This window comes from Canis lupus, chromosome 19, assembly GCF_048164855.1.
Source record: "Canis lupus baileyi chromosome 19, mCanLup2.hap1, whole genome shotgun sequence".
In the NCBI taxonomy this organism is placed as follows: Eukaryota; Metazoa; Chordata; class Mammalia; order Carnivora; family Canidae; genus Canis; species Canis lupus.
The window spans coordinates 49794931-49814692 of NC_132856.1; the positions used below are offsets into that span (position 1 = coordinate 49794931).

At 53.2% G+C, this 19762-nt stretch overlaps 1 protein-coding gene across 5 annotated transcripts; it reads left to right on the forward strand.

Moving 5' to 3' along the window:
• The first annotated feature begins 9588 nt into the window (after positions 1 to 9588).
• GIPC1 (GIPC PDZ domain containing family member 1) lies at positions 9589 to 19708 on the forward strand. 5 transcript variants are annotated; one of them, XM_072786988.1, is made up of 10 exons: positions 9589 to 9666; positions 10181 to 10235; positions 11918 to 12011; positions 13751 to 13836; positions 15847 to 16167; positions 16819 to 17013; positions 17104 to 17284; positions 18026 to 18138; positions 18682 to 18763; positions 18902 to 19708. In XM_072786988.1, the coding sequence occupies exons 5-10, from the start codon at positions 15880 to 15882 to the stop codon at positions 19051 to 19053; spliced, it is 1011 nt and encodes a 336-aa protein (XP_072643089.1). In that variant the 5' UTR covers positions 9589 to 9666; positions 10181 to 10235; positions 11918 to 12011; positions 13751 to 13836; positions 15847 to 15879; the 3' UTR covers positions 19054 to 19708. The 5 variants fall into 5 exon arrangements, with proteins under 5 accessions (XP_072643089.1, XP_072643092.1, XP_072643093.1 ...); XM_072786991.1 differs by having other exon boundaries at positions 9593 to 9666; positions 16819 to 17004; XM_072786989.1 differs by having other exon boundaries at positions 9649 to 9666; positions 11869 to 12011.
• Positions 19709 to 19762: the final 54 nt, after the last annotated feature.

A 19762-nucleotide genomic window follows, 5' to 3' on the forward strand; every position in this document is an offset into this window, starting at 1 on the left:
CTCTACCAACTGAGTTAGCCAGGCTCTTAAATATCACAGGCCTTAAATATTACTCTTATTATTGATTATTGAAGTACACAGCCTAGCACCTGACACATAATAAGTATTTGACCATTCAATCAAGATTTATTGACTACCTACTATGTGCCCTGCCCTGTGCTTGACGCTAGGGACATAGCAGTGAACAAAACTGGCAAAAAGTCCTGATTTTGTAGAGCTAAGGATTGAGTGGGAGGAGAAACAAAATAAAGGTAAGTAAATGAAACATCTAATGTACTAGATAGTGGGGAGAGTAAATCGGAAATATAAAACATTGAGGGTAATAAGTTTGGAGCACTTTCTAAATAACATGGTCAGTGAACGCCTCAAGAAGGTGACATAAGAGTGAAGACTTGGAGGAGGTTACTTTTTCGGGTGGATAATGAGGGAAAGGTGTTCCAGGCAGAGAGAGCAGCCTGTGCAAAGGCCCTGAGGCAGGAGCATGCCTGAGTTGTTTGAGGACCAGCCAGGAGCCCAGCGAGGCTGGAGCAGAGTGAGGGAGGGGTGAGTGGGAGGAAATGAGGGCAGGGGGTGACAAAGCAGATGGTGCAGGTCCTGGTGGGCCCCTGGGAGAACTGCAGCTTTTCCTCAGAGTGAGATAGGAGCTTGCAAGCATTTTAGTTTTTGCTTTGTCTTAATTTTCCTTTGCTGGGATGGGGGGTGGGGAGTGTCATTTGATTGTATAACTTGAAGTCCCTGAAATATATCATCAGTCTCTTGAATTTTCAGTGCATCAAACTTTCTTCTGAAAACAACACAACACAAACAATGAGTGTCTATATTTTCTACTAAAATCAAGCCCTGAACGTCCATGTACTCATGTTCCCTCCCACAGACGTGAGAATGCTTTCCTGGTCTGTTGACTCCACGCCTGCCCGGGGTGTCTGACTTCTGAGTTCTCGAACTGCGATTATTCAGGGAGACGTCTTCCCTCTCTGTCATGAGGGGAGGAGAGACAACCTCAGGAAAGATCCGTAGTGTCCTCGAGGTCACACACCATGCCCTGATCATCTTTGCAGCACCAGCTCTGAGAGCAGCGCCTGGCCCAGAACTGCCCTCTGAGTGTTTGTTGAATGAGTAATTGAGAGACACAATTACAACTGATTCAGACACAAAGATCCACAACATCTATCCAATGACCACTCACGTTAGAGCATGTGCAGAGAAAGGACATGAGCCATGGTTTCTAGGGGTGGTTGCCCCACTTTCTCCAGCTCCCACCAGGTAGAAGCAGAGGTTCTCTGGCTCCACGAAGGCACTTCTTTCCTGGGGACCTGCTCCTACTTCATGATTCACAGGTTAGTCATTAGGCACAGTTTCTGAGTGCCAAGTCATTGCTTGGCCCTGGGACACCCGGTGACAAGGCGATGGGGGTGGCAGGAGTCCTCGGGAAGCTTGCTGTCTTCTAGGAAATGCAGACCTAACTAAAACAGAGGTTTTAGGTTCTCGTGGCCGCCCTAACAAGGCACCACAAACCCCGTGGCTTGAAACAACAGGAAAGTCACCCTCTCATACTTTAAAAGGCCAGAAGTCAGAAACCAATGTGTGGACAGGGTTGGCTCCCGCTGGAGGCTCTGAGGGTGAATCTGTATTCATCTCTCTGCTGGCTTCTGGTAGCCACTGCCATTCTCTGTGTTTTCATTGCTCTGGTCACACAGCCCTCCCTGCTGAGCAACTCTATGTTCTCTCCTCTGTCTCTTCGAAGGACACCTGTTGGATTCAGGGCCCACCCTAAACCAGGCTGATCTTACCTCAAGATCCTTTATTTAATGACCTCTGCAAAGATCCTTATTCCAAATTAGGTCACATTGATAGCTTCAGGGACATAGGCCTATCTTTGGGGGGCCACCCTTCAGCTGTAACACTGGGCAAAGCACTTCCCATGACCAGAGGGCTTGGAGGGAAGAGGCCTGGCATGCCCTGGGGAAACAGGCCAGGGGATGAGTTTGTCAGACTTGGGGATAGGCCACGGGAACTGAAGCCCCGCGGATGAGGCTGTCAGGCACACAGGGAGTGCAGGCTGCCCAAGGCTGGGCTGAGGGGCATGAGGCCCTGCAGCCTGGGGTGGCTGGAACGGAGAGAGCAGAAGAGAGTAGGGCGGAGCCTGGCTGGGGTGAGACAGGCCAGGTGCCAGGGCCCTGCTGAGGCAGGTCTACATGCCTGAGAGGCACAAGGGAAGCCTATTGAGTGTGAGTCGGGAGGGACATGGCCTGATTTCCCTTTGCTGAAGTTGGAGCTGAGGCCTGGGTGGTTTTGTCTCAGTGGGGGCCCACCTTTCCTTGGGAAGATATTGGTGAACATCAACATGGCTGAGTCTGACTCCAGATGGAATACTCCCCCAAGGGTGTTTTGAGGGCAGATGGCTTCTTGGCGGGGGTCTTCAGCAGCAGAGGGGCGGGCCCTGCCTCATGAGCTCAGAGGCGCCCTCTGGCTGCTGTAAGGGAGGGTTACAGACCTGGGAGTGGAAAGAGGACAGAGCTCTGGGGAATGAGCAGAGCAGGAAGCCAACTGCTGCGATTGATGGGGCTGGACACCCAGTGGGTGCCAAGGCGGTGGTGGGAAATTATTACCAGAGATGCATTTCAGAAAGAGAGCTGCCCAATGGCCCTCCAGAAAACAGCACTGCTTTCACGTTTGATCATGACTTTCTGCAATCCAGCAGCAAAAGGCAGGTGCAGCACTGGGTCTGAGAGACCTGGGGCCATAGGACCCAGCAGGGTAAGGGCCACCTCCTTTTCTTCTCCTCCAAGTCCGTCCCACTGAGACCACACCTGCCAGCTTGATACGGGGAGCCCAATTACAAGCCACAAAAAGCCAGGTGATCAAACTCCAAGATCACTCCAAAGCCTTGTCCCTGGGCACTGTCCCTCCTGGCTCTTCTCTGTCCCCTCATGGTCCAGGGTCAGGCTCCAAGCTGAGGCAAGTACGGCCCACCCACCCAGAGGGAGGTCACATGTCTTGGGGTTGAAGCTAAAGCACCATACCCATGAGTCACTGTTTAACTCTGAGTCAGTGGCTCCCCCCTCTCTGAGCGTCAGTCTCCTCTATAGAATGCAGGTGATATCCAGTGTGATTATTCATGAAAAGCAGGCAGCACAGGCCCCGACATATATTAAGAGCTTAATAAAGGCGTCTGTTTCTATCTGTTTCTATTATGACATACTGTGTTTATTCATCTCTCTGACCTGGACACAGTTCAATAACAGCAGCTGGTGTTCACTGAGCATCTACCCCAGTGCCACTGGAGGCGTCTGATGCAAAACAGCTCTAGCATAGCTACGACGGCTTTAGGAGGTGTGTCCTTTTATTATCCCCATTTCACAGAAGAGACTGAGGCACACAGGGCGAAGGGGCTTGCCCAGGGTCACACAGCCGGTGAGCAGCACAGGTGATGGAGAAAAGGAAGACTGTCTTCGACTCTACAACCCAATGTGGATTAGAAACGACTAAAAGACACAGGGACAGGGCATCTGGGTGCCTTGGTGGTTGAGCGTCTGTCTGCCTTTGGCTCAGGTCATGATCCCGGGGTCCTGGGATCAAGTCCCACATCAGGCTTTCTGCAGGGAGCCTGCTTCTCCCTCTGCCTGTGTCTCTCCCTCCCTCTCTGTATCTCTCGTGAATAAATAAAATCTTAAAAAAAAAAGACACAGGGACAGTGAAACTGTAGCATGAATAGAATAAATTATGGAAGAATAACTTTGTGATTTAAGAGAAGAGCTTTCTTAGTGAAATTTCATGGGTGCAAACAATAAGCAGATAAGTCCTGTTATATTGCAGTTATGAATTTTCTCCCAACGAAGGATTTAATGGGTGAAGCGAATCATCACGTGGTGGAATGGGAGAACATATTTGCGATGCCTAATACTGTATCTACCTCACAGGGTTGTTAGGAGAGCTAAATGGTTCGATAAATGTAAAGTTCTTAGTGTCTGGCACATAAGAAGCTCTGGCTTTAGCAGAGCCATTATTTAGCATTATTGAAGGTGCCAAATACTCAATATCCCAGTGCTCCCCCAGAACTATACAAGAGCACGTGTAGTTTTAAACCATCTAGCAGCCTCATTACAATAATAAAAGAAACAGGTAAAAGGAATTGGAGTAATACATTTTATGTAGCTCAATGCATCCACATTATTATGAGAACACGTAGTCAGAATAAAAATGAATTTTAAAAAATGAATCAATGAGATGTGATATTTTACACTTGCTTTTCTTTGTACCACGTCTTAGAAACCTGGTGTGTATTTTACAATGCCAACACATCTCAATCTGTGATGTGAGCCATATTTCAAGTGCTCATAGCCACATGTGGAGAGTGGAGGTTACACATTAAACACATCAGATTGGACAGTGCAGATCTCCATTCCATGAGGAGCACATGCAAATCAACAAGTGAAAAATAGCAGCCCAAGTGCAAACAGGGCAAAGAATATGAACAGGCAATTTACAAGAGAGAAGAAACTGAAGGCCATCAAGAAAAGGAGGAGCTGCTCAAAGTGACTGGAAATCAGAGAAATATGAAAGATGGTAATGGTGATGTCACTTGACAGTGAGTCCGAGCAACAAAAATTAGGAGCTGGATAGAACTAACAGTTAGAGGAGATGTAGGTACATCCGAATTGCCAGATGTGACTGGGGGCAGCTGGTCCAAGAGGCCACATAGCAACTGACTGTGCCCCGTGATCCAGCATCTCTGCCTGCAGTTCTCTCTCCTAGGAAGATTCCTACAAGGTTTCTAAGGGGACATGTCCAAGGCTGCAGTGTGGGGAGCTCGAGGCTCCCTGGTGTCCATCCCCGGGGAGGGGGGTGCACAGTGAGGGATGATCTGTGGAGCACCAGGTAGAAATTAAGAAAATAGGTATAGGGCAGCCCTGGTGGCTCAGCAGTTTAGCACCACCTTCAGCCCAGGGTGTGATCTTGGAGACCCAGGATCGAGTCCCATGTCGGGCGCCCTGCATGGCGCCTCTGCCTGTGTCTCTGCCTCTCTCTCTCTCTCTGTGTCTCCCTCATGAATAAATAAAATCTTTTTTTTTTTTTTAAGAAAATAGGCCCCAGATATACAGATGCAATGAAACGCTGGGACACATGCACCCCGATGTTAATAGCAGCAATGTCCACAATAGCCAAACTGGAAAGAACCTTGGTGTCCATCAAAAGATGAATGGATAAAGAAGATGTGGTCTATGTATACAATGGAATATTACTTAAAAAAAATGGAATATTACTCAGCCATTAGAAACGACAAATACCCACTATTCGCTTCGATGTGGATGGACCTGGAGGGTATTATGCTGAGTGAAATAAGTCAATCGGAGAAGGACAAGCATTATATGGTCTCATTCATTTGGGGAATATAAAAAATAGTGAAAGGGAATAAAGGTGAAAGGAGAAAAAAATGAGTGGGAAATATCACAAAGGGAGACAGAACATGAGAGACACCTAACTCTGGGAAATGAACTAGGGGTGGTGGAAGGGGAGGTGGGCGGGGGGTGGGGGTGACTGGGTGAAGGGCACTGAGGGGGCACTTGATGGGATGAGCACTGGGTGTTATTCTATATGTTGGCAAATTGAACACCAATAAAATATAAATTAAAAAAAGAAAGAAAGAAAGAAAATAGGTTTAAGAGATTGGCAAAACAGATGGATCTTTAAGACCTACTGCAAAAGAAGCAAACAAGCAAGCAAGCAAGCAGTACAGCGCTAACTGGAAAAGAAAAATAAGAAGCCAAGTATAATGGAACACCCCCCATAAAACAGTGCACATTTTCAAGGAAACACACAAAAAGATGCACACTGAGGGATGCCTGGGTGGCTCAGCAGTTGGGCACCTGCCTTCAGCTCAGGTTGTGATCCCAGAATCTGGGATCAAGTCCCGCATCGAGCTCCCTGTGGGGAACCTGCTTCTCCCTCTGCCTATGTCTCTGCCTCTCTCTCTCTTCTGTGTCTCTCATGAATAAGTAAATAAATTTTTTTAAAAAAAAGATGCACACTGAGCCTACTGCAGTGTTGCACCAGAGATAGGAGGAAAATGGGGGTATTTTCCCCAAATGTTTATCTTGAAATTTTCAAAGATATAGAAAACTCACTAGAATAGCAAAATGAATACCCATATGCTACTCTCCTGGATTCAGTAGCAATTGTTACTATCTTGCCACATATATGCTCACCTGTAGGCACTCTCTCTCTTCCCACTCCCTCTCTCCATCCCTCCTCTATATTAATACAAATGTATACCACATTATGATATTGTATATAAAATATATACATATATTTTCTGAGCTATTTGGCAGTTGCAGCCATCACAAAATTATCACTAAATAATTCAGTGAGTTTCTCCCCAAAATAAGAACATTCTGGTATGCGCGGGTGGCTCAGTGGTTGAGCATCTGCCTTTGGCTCAGGGCATGATCCTGTGGCCCCGGGATCAAGTCCCACATCGCACTCGCTGCATGGAGCCTTTTCTCCCTCTGCTTCTCTCTGTGTGTTTCTCATGAATAAGTAAATAAAATCTTTTTTTTTTTTTTAAAGAACATTCTCTTACCTAACCTCAGTGCAATGCTCACATTCAGGAAACTTAACATGGTTCTATTATCTAATATCCACTCCACATTCAAATATTCTTAATTATCCCAAGAATATCTTTCATAGCTATTTTATCCTTTTTTTGTTTTTTTTTTAATATTTTATTTATTTATTCATGAGAGACACAGAGAGAGAGAGAGGGGCAGAGACACAGGCAGAGGGAGAAGCAGGCTCCATGCAGGGAGCCCGACACGGGACTCGATCCTGGGACCCCAGGATCACGCTCCAGGCTGAAGGCAGGCACCAAACCGCTGAGCCACCCAGGGACCCTCCTTTTTTTGTTTTTAAAGATTTTATTTATTTATTCATGAGAGACACACAGAGAGAGGCAGAGACACAGAGGGAGAAGCAGGCTCCTTGCAGGGAGCCCAATGTGGGACTCGATCCCAGGTCTCCAGGATCACTCCCTGGGCTGAAGGCGGCGCCAAACCACTGAGCCACCCGGGCTGCCCTATCTTTCTTTTCTGAAAAAATTTTTATCAAGGATCCAATTGAAGATCATACATTGATTTTGTTGTCATTGCTATCTCCTTCAATCTAGAACTGTTCCCAAGCAGTTCATTCATTTACTCACTTATTAACACATTGATTGTTCGTTTCATCACATAGATCTATTTGAAGAGTCCAGGCATTTTTGCTTTTTGGTTTTGGGGGGTTTTTTGTTGTTGTTGTTGTTTGTTTGTACATTGGCAGAGTCCCTTCATTTGGAAGTATCTGGTTGTGTCCTCATGATTAGATCCAGGTTAAGCACTCTGGACAGGACCAAGTACTCTACAGGTGATGTGTCCTCAGCACATCACAGGAAGGGGCATACGAGGTTAACTTTGTCCCATCACTGGTGATGTTACTTTTGGTCACTTGGTTAAAGTGGTGACTGCCAGGTTTCTCCCTGGTGCTTTTTCCACGGTATCTTTCCCCCACTGTAATTAACAAGTAATTTGCAGGCTGGTCCTTTGAGATTGTGTGAATATCTACTTCCTCCACTGAGGATCCTCGCCTGCATTAATTATTTCTCTACTGGCTGCAAAATGGGGATTTTCCAACTCAGTCTTTCCTTCTGCGTGTATTAGCTGGCATTCCAGATGTTTTTTTCCAAAGGGGACAGAGGTAGTAACACTGAAGTCTGAGCTCCCCAGCTTCTGGGCCTACTAGCCCTTTGAACTATAAAATTGGATAAAGAGTGGCTTGCTCTGTACCCTTGGGCAACACCCTCACCCCTCCTTAGGCACTTCCTCATCAGTCAACAGGTGGATTCAGGTGGATTCTGCTCAGGACTCTGCTGTCCCCATGGCCCCACATATTGTCCTCTTCGGGTTTGTAGAGGGCAGCTCAGATGCCAGGCACAAGCAGGGCAGTGGGTACAGTCCCACAGAGGCCCAGCCATAGCAACTGATCACTCAGTGGGGATGGCAGAGGTCAGCAGAACAGGAAGAGAAGGACAATAGCGGTGCCTGTTGCATCAACAGTGGCAGCGTTTGCCAGCTGGGTGGGGCCAGACTCGCAGCCCTCAGCAGCTAAGCCGGCCCCGCTCTCCTCTTTCAGTTTGCCTCTCTGTAGGCCCCGGTGGGGCTGGGATGCACAACAGCTCACCCTGGGGACTGCAGAGACCCAGTCATTCAATGAAGCCTGAGCAGAATTGCAGCTGTTAGAGGCCTCCAAGAACTACAATTCCCAGAACACACAGCAAGCTCCTGGTCCAGCCCCAACTGCCCCAGAGGCTGGCTTTGAAGTAGAGCAAGGATAGCTCATCTGTCCTGGGAACTGAGCATCCTGGTCTGTACGAGGTGCATCTGTGTCTTTGTTTCTTGGACCTACCCTTGCCTGAGACATCCCAGTCTCGGGGCCTCACCAAACCTGGTGATGGCGAGGTCACCTGGTCCTCTCATTCACACAAGTGCTCTGAGAGGCTGCTCACTGCCAGTCTCAGGACCCCAGCAGGGGTGAGGGGGCACTTAGATGGAGGAGACAGCCTCATGAAAGGGCAGAGGCTCGGAATGGTTGGGGACCCTTTACAACCTAGCACATATTATGTGTTCAGTAAATATTCACTGATTTAACCAACAAGCGAGCAGTCCATCTCGATCTTGTCTTCCTTCCATGCACCCTTTCACACAGTTTTGCTAGCTCCTAGGATATTGCACTCTCCCAAAATGTGTTGTATCTCTCAGTCCAGCTTTCAGGCCTTCTGCACGAGCTGTTACCTCCACCAGAAGCACATTCAGCTTACTCGCTTTAGTAGCTGCAGACGTAGGACAGAGCCTGGCACGGAGCAGGGGCACATGAAATATTTGACGAGTGAGGGAATGAATGAATGAATGAATAAATGCCCTTGTCCATTGTACACCCCAGGAAGCAGGGACACTCGGGACCCTCCCTATTCATCTCGCTCCTCCGCCCGCTCGCCCGCCCGGAATGAATGCATCCTTTTTATCCGCTCACAGGATGGCCAGGCTGGGGCAGGCGCAGACAGGGAGGAGGACTGGGTTCGGGGGCTGCCCTCGGCCCCTTCCTAGGTCTCCTAAAGGGTCAGCTCTTCCGGACGTGGCGAGTTCGCCTCTGCCCGAAACTCAGCCCGCGTCACCTGACTCCCACGACCGGCCCTCCCGCCCCTTACCACCCTGGACACCCCAGACGGACACTCCGCCGGCAGCACGTGGTCCAGGGACCCCAGCTCCCCATTGGTTGCTCGCCTCCTTCCTTCCCCGCGATTGGCAGGGGCCCAGCCTCAGGTCCCCCCTCCGCGCCCTGCGGTGGTACAGCCTGCCGCGGCTTTCGGCAGGGTGGGCAGGTCCACTGCGCCGCGGCGCGGGGGGGCCGGGAGGAGCCGGGCGAGGCGGAGGGATCCCTCTGGAATGCTTCCGTCGGGCCCACCCGGCGCTGGGCGGCGCGGCGCGGATTGGCCACGGGCGTCGGGCGGCCGCTCCTGATTGGCGCGCTGCGGGCGCTGGCCCCGCCCCCCGGCCGCGGCTGCGGGAGAGGCCCGGGCCGGAGTTTGCGGAGGGCCGAGCCCGGAGCGCGCGGGTGGCGGCGGCGGCGGCGGCGCAGGTGAGTGTCCCTGCGGGCGGGGCGGGGCGGGGCACGGCCGCTCCGGGGACCCCAGCGCGGGCCCGCGGGGTCGCGGACCCATGGGGATCCGGCGGATCGAGCGAGGAGCGGGGGGACGGCCCCGGGGTCGCTGCTGGAGGTCTAGGTTGGGCCCCAGGATGCCTGAGGCCCCTTCCCCCGGAGGCGCCCATCTTCCCGCCGGGGGCCGGGGTCAAACACCTCCCGCCTCTGAGATGGGGTCGGCAGCCCACCCTGCCCCCTGAACTGCCCTGGACAGCCCCGTCCCGGCGGGCTCGGCATTTCTGAGTCCTGCCCGGGCACCTCCCTCGTCCCACCTTGGCCTCGACGCGGCCCTCCAGGGCCGAGAGAGGGACCTGGAGAGGACTGAGGTCCCGGTAATAATCATGAAAAAATCACCCCCGGCTAGCACTGGCTGGACGCTTCCGTGTCAGGTATTTACCATGCACATCGTTGCGTCCAAACACCTCATGGAAGGTGCTGTTACTTCTTTTAGAGGTGAAGCAACAGACCCGGAGAAGTGGAGTGACTTGCCCAAGGTGACACAGCTAGTAAGTGGCAGGGCTGGAACTCGAACCCGTGCTTCGGAGTCCAGAACTGGAGTCTCAGCCGCTAGACTAGATGGCTCCATGGATCAGTGGCCCAGTGGCTCCGTGGCTCAGGTGTTCCCGACCAGCTCCTCTGCCCGCTGCTGCCTGCATCCCCCAACCATGCATGTATCTGGGCCACACCTGCTGGTCTTTGCTTCCCCCCAAGAGGTCCCCGGACACCAACCCTGTCTTGCCTCCCCGGACCTGGGAAGGCTTGCCTGAATACCTAGGTCCTAAGAAGAGAGTGACATCTGCAGGGGACATAGGAGGCCTGGATGCTGGGGTCCTTTGCCCACTGGGCCCCTCTGGAAAGCCTGCGCTGAGGCCCAGGCAGTAGGCGTTCTCCCCGGAAACACCCGGGAGCCGGTTTTTCAAGACTGAATCAGAGGCCTCCCGCCTCCCTGCCTCCCGCCTCCCGCCCTCCCCTCCAAAGCAGTATCCTACTAGAAAGGGGAGGTTGGGTGTGGTGTCTCTCCCCCCACCCAAGCTTTTGTCAACTCCCAGGAACTCCCCTCCCCACTTCCTGCTGCCCTCACTGTGATTCTGCTTGGTGGTGGGGTTGCTAAGTTTCAGGCCCCTCCCAGGGAAGCGAGGGTGGGGATGCTAGGATTCCAGCCAATGCGCTTGGACCCCTGGCTGACACTTTTTCCACCATCCCTATGTTCAGGTTTGAGGGGACACTGGGAATGTGGGGAGGAAGTGTCAGTTAGCAACCCCACAGCAGGCATGTTCTGAGGATAGGAGGGCTCAGAGAGGAGTCTGAATGAGGACACGAGGCACGCACACCCGTCCATTCTGCAAACATTTACTGAGCACCTCCCATGGGCCAAGCACTGTCCTTGGCACAGAGGGCATAATAGCAAACAAGACAAAAATCCCTGCTCTGTGGGAGCCGCCGTCCTAGTGGGGAAAAGGGCAGCAAGCAAGTTAACAAGTAGATAAAGACAGTACCCGCGGATGGTAGTAAGTGCGTGTGCTATGAATAAAATATGAGGGGGGTGGCCGGGTGGAATCTGTGGTAAAGGGGGTGGCTTTTGGAGGAGGCGACTTTGGAGACAAGATCTAAATGACAGAAAGAAGGTGGCCCAGCAAAGGTCAGGCAGGGGGCCCAGCCTGGGCAAAAACTCTGAGGCTGGATGGAGCTTGGGATAGTGTGTGGGGGCACGAGCTGCCGCCAGAGTGGCAGTTCTGCAGGGGCCTGTGGCTCATATTAAGGAGTTTGGGGCTTTTCCTCTGTAAAGGTAGGAGACTGCTGTAAGATTGGAAGCCGGGGAGTGACGTGATCTGGTTTACATTTTAAAATAGAGACACGAAGTGAAATAGCAGCCTGGGACTGAAAGACAAGAGTTCTGCCGGGATAATGTGTAATTAAGTTCATGGGCCTTGAGCTGTCTGGACCACAGGGGCAGTTCCAGCAGGCTGGGGCAAGCCAGGGAGGCTGCCTGGAGGAGGCCACCTAGACTAGGCCTCCGCAGACAGCAGAAGCACAGACTGGGATGTTCCTGGGCGGCGAGGGGGGGGGGAGGGAGGGCAGGGGAGGAGGCCATAATAATAATGACAATACTAGTAACAGTTTTCTTAAATTGAATGTCAGGCAAAATGCTAATCGGGTTGTCTGCACAATCTCTTTGGATTCCCATAAGCACCTGGAGAGAGACAGGAATTCCACCCATTTTTCGACTGAGAAAACTGAGGCTCCATCACATAAAGTGACACTTGCCCACGACCACGCAGCTGGTAAGTGGCAAGGATGAGATTTGAACCCAGGCCACCCTCCTTGGAGCTCAGAGAAGTTAAGATACTTGCCCAAGGTCACACAGCTAATAAGTGGAGAAACCAGGTTCCAGACTCATGTTCTCAGCATCCCGCTAAGATGTATGAGGGGCAGCAGGAGGAGAACAGGGGAGGTGATGATGAGGGGTTTGGTTTGGTTTGGTTTGAAGCATCACTGAGTGTGTTGTAATAATCTGAGGGGGCAGTATGGGTTTATTCATTCAGAATTTGTTTTTTATCAGATATTAGGTGAATGCTTACTGTGATGTGTACTATGGTTAGATGAAGTAACCAATAAAAGACTAGTATCCCAAATATGTAAACAATTCCCAAAAATCAATAAGAAAAAGATAAAGGCAGGGCAGCCCAGTGGCTCAGCAGTTTAGCACCACCTTCAGCCCAGGGCTTGATCCTGGAGACCCAGGATCGAGTCCCACATTGGGCTCCCCGCATGGAGCCTGCTTCTCCTTCTGCCTGTGTCTCTGCCTTTCTCTGTCTCTGTGTCTCCCATGAATAAATAAATAAAATCTTAAAAAAAAAAAAAGAAAAATATATAGGCATTACAATAAAAAACAAACTGTGCAATTTTTAAAAATGGGCAAAGACTTAGACAATTCACAAAATGACAAATCCAAGCAGTTAATAAATGTCTTAAAAGTTGTTAAGCATTACTCAGTGGTTGAGCGTCTGCCTTTGGCTCAGGGCATAATCCTGGGGTCAAGGGATCAAGTTCTGCATCAGGCTCCCCGCAGGGAGTCTGCTTCTTCCTCTGCCTATGTCTCTGCCTCTCTCTGTGTATGTCTCTCATGAATAAATACAATCTTTAAAAAAAAAAGCTGTTAAGCCTGGAGTGCCTGGGTGGCTCAGTTGGTTAAGCGTCTGACTCTTGATTTCAGCTCGGGTCATGATCTCAGGGTTGTGAGATCAAGCCCCACATCAGGCTCCACACCGGTTGTAGAGCCTGCTTAAGGTTCTCCTCCACCACCACCCCAACCTTTCCCTGCCCCCATGGAAAAAGAAAAAAGTTGTTCAGCATCCTTGATTATGAAGGGAGTGAAAACAAAACCATGATGAAAGGTGAGGGAGAAATCAGTGTGGCTAGAAGGAGCACCTACCCTGTCCCCAGCACTATGCTGGGAAGCAAGGGATGAGGACCACAGGGGGGCGCTTGCTCTTTTGCTGGTGAGACAAGACCCCCTTGGGGCAGGGACTATAGCCTGGGTCCTTCTGTCTCCCCAAAGCCAGGCACAGGGACTGATGGGCTGATGAATATTAGGATCATTCATCTATACGTTCATTCAACAAGTATTTATTGAGCACCTGCTATGCACCAGGCAGTGTTCTCTGTGCTAAGAGTATAAGGATGCATAAGGCAGACAAAATTCCTTGCCTTTCGGAAAACAGCAGACAAGAATAGTGGATGAAATATATATCCCATTGCATTGAAAGAGATGCGAGGATGAGTTGTGTGGATGCCAGAAGGCAGAGTCAAACGCAGAAGCACTGAGCCTAGGAGGCTGAGTGTGCCTCAGAGGGATGAGCAAGGCGGAGAGTGGGTGAAGGTGAGGGCAGGGAGGCCATGGGGGCAGATCTCTTGGGGCCTATGGGTGGAAAGGAGAATGTTGACTCTTACTCTGAAGGAGGTAGAAGCCCTGGGAGGGGTTGGAGCAGAGGACGGATGTGACGTGACTTCTGTTTTACAGGATCATTCTGGCTGCTCTGTTGACACAGACCGTGGAGGGCGAGGGCAGAAGCCGCCGACTCCCAGGAGGCAACTGCACTAGTGTAGGTGAGAGACGTTGGGGCTGGAGCAGGTGCTCCTGGAGGTGGTGTTGGGAGAGCAGGCGCATCAGTGCAGCAGCCAAGGAGTGGAGGCCTGAGAGTGGGTGCAGCACACTGGGCTTGGCTGAATCCAGGATGGCCCCCTGGAGGAAGAGGTCTTAAGGGAGGGAGCAGGAAGTCCCCTTTACACAGAAAAACCAAATTTGGCATAATGTGCTCCTCAGCACAGCCTGGCCCCGCTTGCAGAGTGGACATCCCAGGCTGAGGGAGATTGAGCTGCTTAGGGAACCACTTTGCATGGGAGTCAAACAGACCACAGAGCTCACCTGGCTTCTGTGACTTTGGATGCGTGACTCGAAAATGAAATCCGAACTCTTTCCCAGTCTGGAGGGCCCGCACCATCGACCCCTCCCACGCCTTATCACCTCTTTTTACCACCCCTCTGCACTCTCCCATGGCTCACTCCTCTCTGGTTACACTGGTCTCTTGCTTGTCTGTGAGTCTGTGAGTCTGCTCAGAACCCTCCCATGACTGCCACCTCACTGAGAGCAAAGGCGTAAGTCTTCCCTGAGCCCATGAGGCCCTGGTCGCTCTGCCCCCTCCCTCCTCCTGCTGTCCCCTTTACCATTCTGTTCCAACCACACAGGCCGCCTAGCTGCTCCTCAAACACACCAAGCACGGCCCCCTTCAGGGCCTTTGTACTGGCTGTTCCCTCTGCCTGGAGCCTTCTTGCCTCACGTCCTCATATGAATACTTCCTATCATTCAGGCCTCAGGCTCAGTTTCACCTGCTCAGAGAGGCCCTCCTTGACTTTGTCTGTTGAAGAACTTGTCTTACTGTCTTCATAGCACGATTAGAAACTATATTAGACTTTGACACATGTGCTTGCTCACTGTGCATCTGCCTTCTCCTCTGGACTGTATGCTCTGGACAACGTGGACAGAGGTCCAGCTAGCATCCATGGCACCCTGAGGGAATTGGAGAGAGGCAGCCCTTCCTCCCAGCAGACCCATCAGCTTGGCGTGTGGCTTCAGCAAGCAGAGCACAGGCTGAATTTCATTTCTACCTGCCACCTTGGTCTGGTGCTTTTGCACAGTGAACAACCTGTGCAATGGCATATAGTGGCCCCGGTCAGGGACCTTGCTTGTCTTACTGAAGGCAATGTCTAAAATGTGCATGGCATATAGTGAGTATGCAAAAAATATTTGAAACGAGGGAAGAAGAAAGAAACTGAGAGGAAATGGGGGTAGAGGAAAGAAAAAGGAAAGGAAAAGAGTATATCAGGACAAGTTTTGCTACAGGAACAAACGACGCCCCCCAAATCTTCCTGGGTGAACTCCACAAAGGTTTATTTTTTTTGTTCGTGCTGCATCACTGCAGCTTGGCTGGAGGTTACATACTTTGTAGTCACCCAGGGGCTGGCCGATGGAGTTGCCACCTTACCAGATGGGGCCAGTCACCAGTCTGGGAGATAAAGAACCGCCCCCCTACACCCCCCCCCCCCATCCATGTCTCTTGCTCCCATAACTAAATGCTTCAGCCCAGAAATGTCATGTGTCGCTTCCTCTCACAACTCAGTGGCCAGAACTAGTCATGTGCCTGCCCTGTCACGAAGAGGTCAGCAAGTGTCACCTGCCTGTGTGCCCTGAAAGGAGAGTCAGCAGTTTTTTGTGCTCAGCACTAGTGGCTGCCACCAATAGAAAAATCAAGAGCAGCATAACCACTTTGAGCCTACATTTTCTCATCTCTTAAATGGGCATAATCATAACCTCATATGGTCCTCACGTCCCGATGTGGTATAAAGATGAAGTAAGGTCACAGCACAGTTTGCTCGGGGTCTTAGTAGGTATTAGCTGCCGTTACTACTTCTGTACAAGGCACATAAGTGCCGGGACCAGGTTTTGACCCAAGGCCAGTCTGTGCTCTAAATATTTCATAAGGCCAGTAGGGTGCTAATATGGGGGAGAAGCGGCTCAAGGCCCCTGGCCAGGTCCTAAGCCCACTTTCCGCCCTGCAGATCTCCAGAGTGCGCCCCCGCTTCTCGCTGCTCATGCCGCTGGGACTGGGGCGGCGGAAAAAGGCGCCGCCTCTGGTGGAAAATGAGGAGGCCGAGCCAGGCCGTGGGGGGCTGGGCGTGGGGGAGCCAGGGCCCCTGGGTGGGGGTGGGGCAGGGGGGCCCCACATGGGCCTACCCCCGCCTCCCCCGGCCCTGCGGCCCCGCCTCGTGTTCCACACCCAGCTGGCCCACGGCAGTCCCACTGGCCGCATCGAGGGCTTCACCAACGTCAAGGAGCTGTACGGCAAGATCGCCGAGGCCTTCCGGCTGCCAGCTGCCGAGGTACCACTGGGGAGCTGGGCACCGGGGTCCCTGATGTGGGCTGAGGCCTGGGCGTAAATCCAGCTTGTGAGCCGGGGCTCCGGTGCTAAAGTTATGCCCGCTGAGGCCTGCTCCCCAGTGAGTTGTGGGGACCTGGAGGCCAAGCCTGGGTGCTGAGTTCCCATTAGGCATTGGGAGGCCCATGCCCCAGTGGACTGTAGAAGTGCATGACCAGGGCTGTTTGTGACATTCCCATCATGCATTGGGAGACTAGTGCCCCAGTTGATTACGGGATCTGGAGGTTAGATGCGAGATTCATTTCTCTATGATACATTGGAAGGCCTTACCCCAAGGACTTTGGGAGCTGAAAGATGGGAAACAGTGAGGTTGAGCAGGAGATTGATGCGAAGGTCTCAGCAGGTGTGGTGGGCAATCTATGCCCCTTCATTCATTCCACAAACCCTTACTGAGCATCTGCTGTGTGCCAGGCTCTATGCCCTGGGAGCAGCAGGGAAATCCCAGCCCTAGCAGAGCTGCATCCAAGTGGGGGCCACTCTGGGGTGGTCAGGCAGGGACCTCCAGCCCTTGCCTAGCACCCTCCTTCCCCCTCGGGTGGTGGTTAGCAAAGGGTGAGGGAGGGAGGTGAGGGTTGAGTGTCTCCTACCCACGCAGGTGATGTTTTGTACCCTCAACACCCACAAAGTGGACATGGACAAGCTCTTGGGGGGCCAGATCGGGCTGGAGGACTTCATCTTTGCCCACGTCAAGGGGCAGCGCAAGGAGGTAGAGGTGTTCAAGTCAGAGGAGGCGCTGGGGCTCACCATCACTGACAACGGGGCCGGCTATGCCTTCATCAAGGTGCCTGGGGTAACTGGGGCACCCCGAGTCCTGAGGGTACAGGTGGGCCATAGGACCCAAGGGCAGAGCCACGGGGGCTGACCGCTCCTCTCTGCACAGCGCATTAAGGAGGGAAGCGTGATCGACCACATCCAGCTCATCAGTGTGGGTGACATGATCGAGGCCATTAACGGGCAGAGTCTGCTGGGCTGCCGGCACTACGAGGTGGCTCGTCTGCTCAAGGAGCTGCCCCGAGGCCGCACCTTCACGCTGAAGCTCACAGAGCCCCGCAAGGCCTTCGGTGAGGGCCTGCTGCCTGGACCACCGCCTTGGCCCGGTCCCTGGGGTTTGGGCCGCAGTGGCGGGGAGACACCAGCAGGTGGCGCCCAAGGCCAGCCAGCCGCAGTGGAAGGGGGGGTAGCTCCGCCTTGCCCTGGGGAGGGGGTGCTGGCTCTCCGCCCAGCCTGGGAGGAGGGTAAGAGCAAGGAGGAAGTTGCCCCCACACCCAGCTTCCCAGAACCATTAGCCCAGCCAAGCGCCCCCAACCCTGGCGAGTGCCCCCCCCTCACCCCCAGGCCTGAGAAGCCAGGCTTGGCTGCCTTGTTCCTGCACCCCCACTTCTCCGTCTGGCTTCACTAACTTTCTGGAATGAGCCTGAGGCCCCTGAGGTGGGGGTGGGGGACTCTCAAACACTTCCCCAGGCCGTTTGGGCTGGTCCTTGGCCCCTGGCAGCTGTGTCTCCCCTTGGCCTTGGGGAGAACCGCTCAAGACCCAGGCCCCACCCCTTCCTGTCCTTCAGGCCCTGGGAACAGGGCCCCCTCTGTCTCCCCTCCAGCCTCTTCCATTTTTTGCCCCTGGCTGTCCTTTCTCCATCCTTGCTGAGCCCAGTAAGGGGCCTGCACTCCTGGGGTCAGATGGAGGGAGGGCAGCCCCCCAGAACCTGCAGAAGCTTGGAGAAGGTAGAAGGGGGTCTCTGAGGCTAGGCTGCCTGGGGTCCTGCCCAGGGCTTCCCAGACCCTCACCCCTTCCCTGCCTCCCACAGACATGATCGGTGTCCGCTCAGGGGGTGGCCGTCCTGGCTCTGGCCCCCAGCTGGGCACTGGCCGAGGGACCCTCCGGCTCAGATCCCGCGGCCCTGCCACAGTAGAGGATGTGGTGAGTGTTCTGGCCCGGCCCCGGACATCCATAGGTGGCTGCAGCCTCGGTTGGCGGAGGGGCTTTGTGCACTAGATTCAAATCTACCTCTGCCACATTCCAGCTCTGGGACCTTGGTTGGGCAAGCGGGCCTCAGTTTCCTCTTTTTTTTTTTTTAATTTTTATTTATTTATGATAGTCACACAGAGAGAGAGAGAGAGAGAGGGGCAGAGACACAGGCAGAGGGAGAAGCAGGCTCCATGCACCGGGAGCCCGACGTGGGACTCGATCCCCAGTCTCCAGGATCGCGCCCTGGGCCAAAGGCAGGCGCTAAACCTCTGCGCCACCCAGGGATCCCTAGTTTCCTCATTTTTAAATAGTGGGCTAGTAAGACTATCACAGGGCTGTGGGGAGGATGAGCTGTGGGTTAATACACGTAGAGTGGTGAAAAGAGCATCCCACACCTAGTAATATAATTATTATTATATTATAAATAATATAATTACAGATTTATTCATGGTTTTGTGATGTCACTGTCCCCCCCCCCCCCCCCCCCCCCGCCAGCCCTCAGCCTTTGAGGAGAAGGCAATTGAGAAGGTAGATGACCTGCTGGAGAGTTACATGGGCATCAGGGACACGGAGTTGGGTGAGTGGGGAGCCTGGGTCCGGAGGGGGGGTTGCAAGTCTTGGGGGGAGGGCTTCTGGGTCTTGTGGGGCTGGGTCTGCCCTGAGTACCTCTGTCATCTGTGCTTCCATCCTGTCACCCCCCCACACCCTTGTCCAGCGGCCACCATGGTAGAGCTTGGAAAGGACAAAAGGAACCCAGATGAGCTCGCCGAGGCCCTGGATGAACGGCTTGGTGACTTTGCCTTCCCTGATGAGTTCGTCTTTGACGTCTGGGGTGCCATTGGGGATGCCAAGGTCGGCCGCTTCTAGGCCTCCCTCCAGACCTCTCAGTGACCTGGCTCTGCTTGGTGGGAGCCCCCAGTGGGAGGGCCTCCATGGCCTGGACCCCAGCATCCGGCTTGGACCTTGCTCAAGGGCCCAAGGATGATGCAGAGTGGCGGTGGGGCCCAGCCTCCGCCCCACTCCAATCGGTACCACCCCTCCCCAGCTCCCACCCTGGCTGGGGTCCCCGGTCCCCCCTTGCCCTGCTCCCCACTTACCTCAGCCGAGTCAGGCGCAGGGAGGGGGGAGGGCCCAGCCAGATGGGGCGGACACCCTCCGCCCCCAACACTTTCCGCATCAGCTGCCAAACTGGTCCCTCATCTCCCTGGGGCCTGTTTGGGGGTCGTGACCTCCCTAGTTTCCTGCTGCAGGGAATGCAGAAGGGGGGGCATTCCCCCCTCAGCAAATGCAATAATGCCCTCCTCCCCGCGCCCCACCCAGAGAGGAGCCCCCTCACCGTGGAGTCTGTTACCTCTGCATCCGAAACACTAGTCTGCTGTGAACCCCCCAACCTCCCTGCCTCCCCTGCCCCGTGCCCCCCTCAGCCTAGCCCCAGACGGAAGGGGCAGGAGGGAGGATGGCGGTGGGCATTTTATATCTGAATTTGCTGTCTTAAACCATAAAGAATCTATCTGCTGTTGGACCTGTGTGGCGGCCTCGGCTTTAGGGTGGGAGAAGGGGGTGAGCCAGGGCTGGG

Bases quoted from the DNA above. Each gene is read 5' to 3' on its own strand.
- GIPC1 (XM_072786988.1), top strand. From the start codon at position 15,880: ATGCCGCTGGGACTGGGGCGGCGGAAAAAGGCGCCGCCTCTGGTGGAA. The intron at 17,014-17,103 runs GTAACTGGGGCA...CTCTCTGCACAG, and splicing joins CCTTCATCAAGGTGCCTGGG to CGCATTAAGGAGGGAAGCGT. The intron at 17,285-18,025 runs GTGAGGGCCTGC...TGCCTCCCACAG, and splicing joins AGAGCCCCGCAAGGCCTTCG to ACATGATCGGTGTCCGCTCA.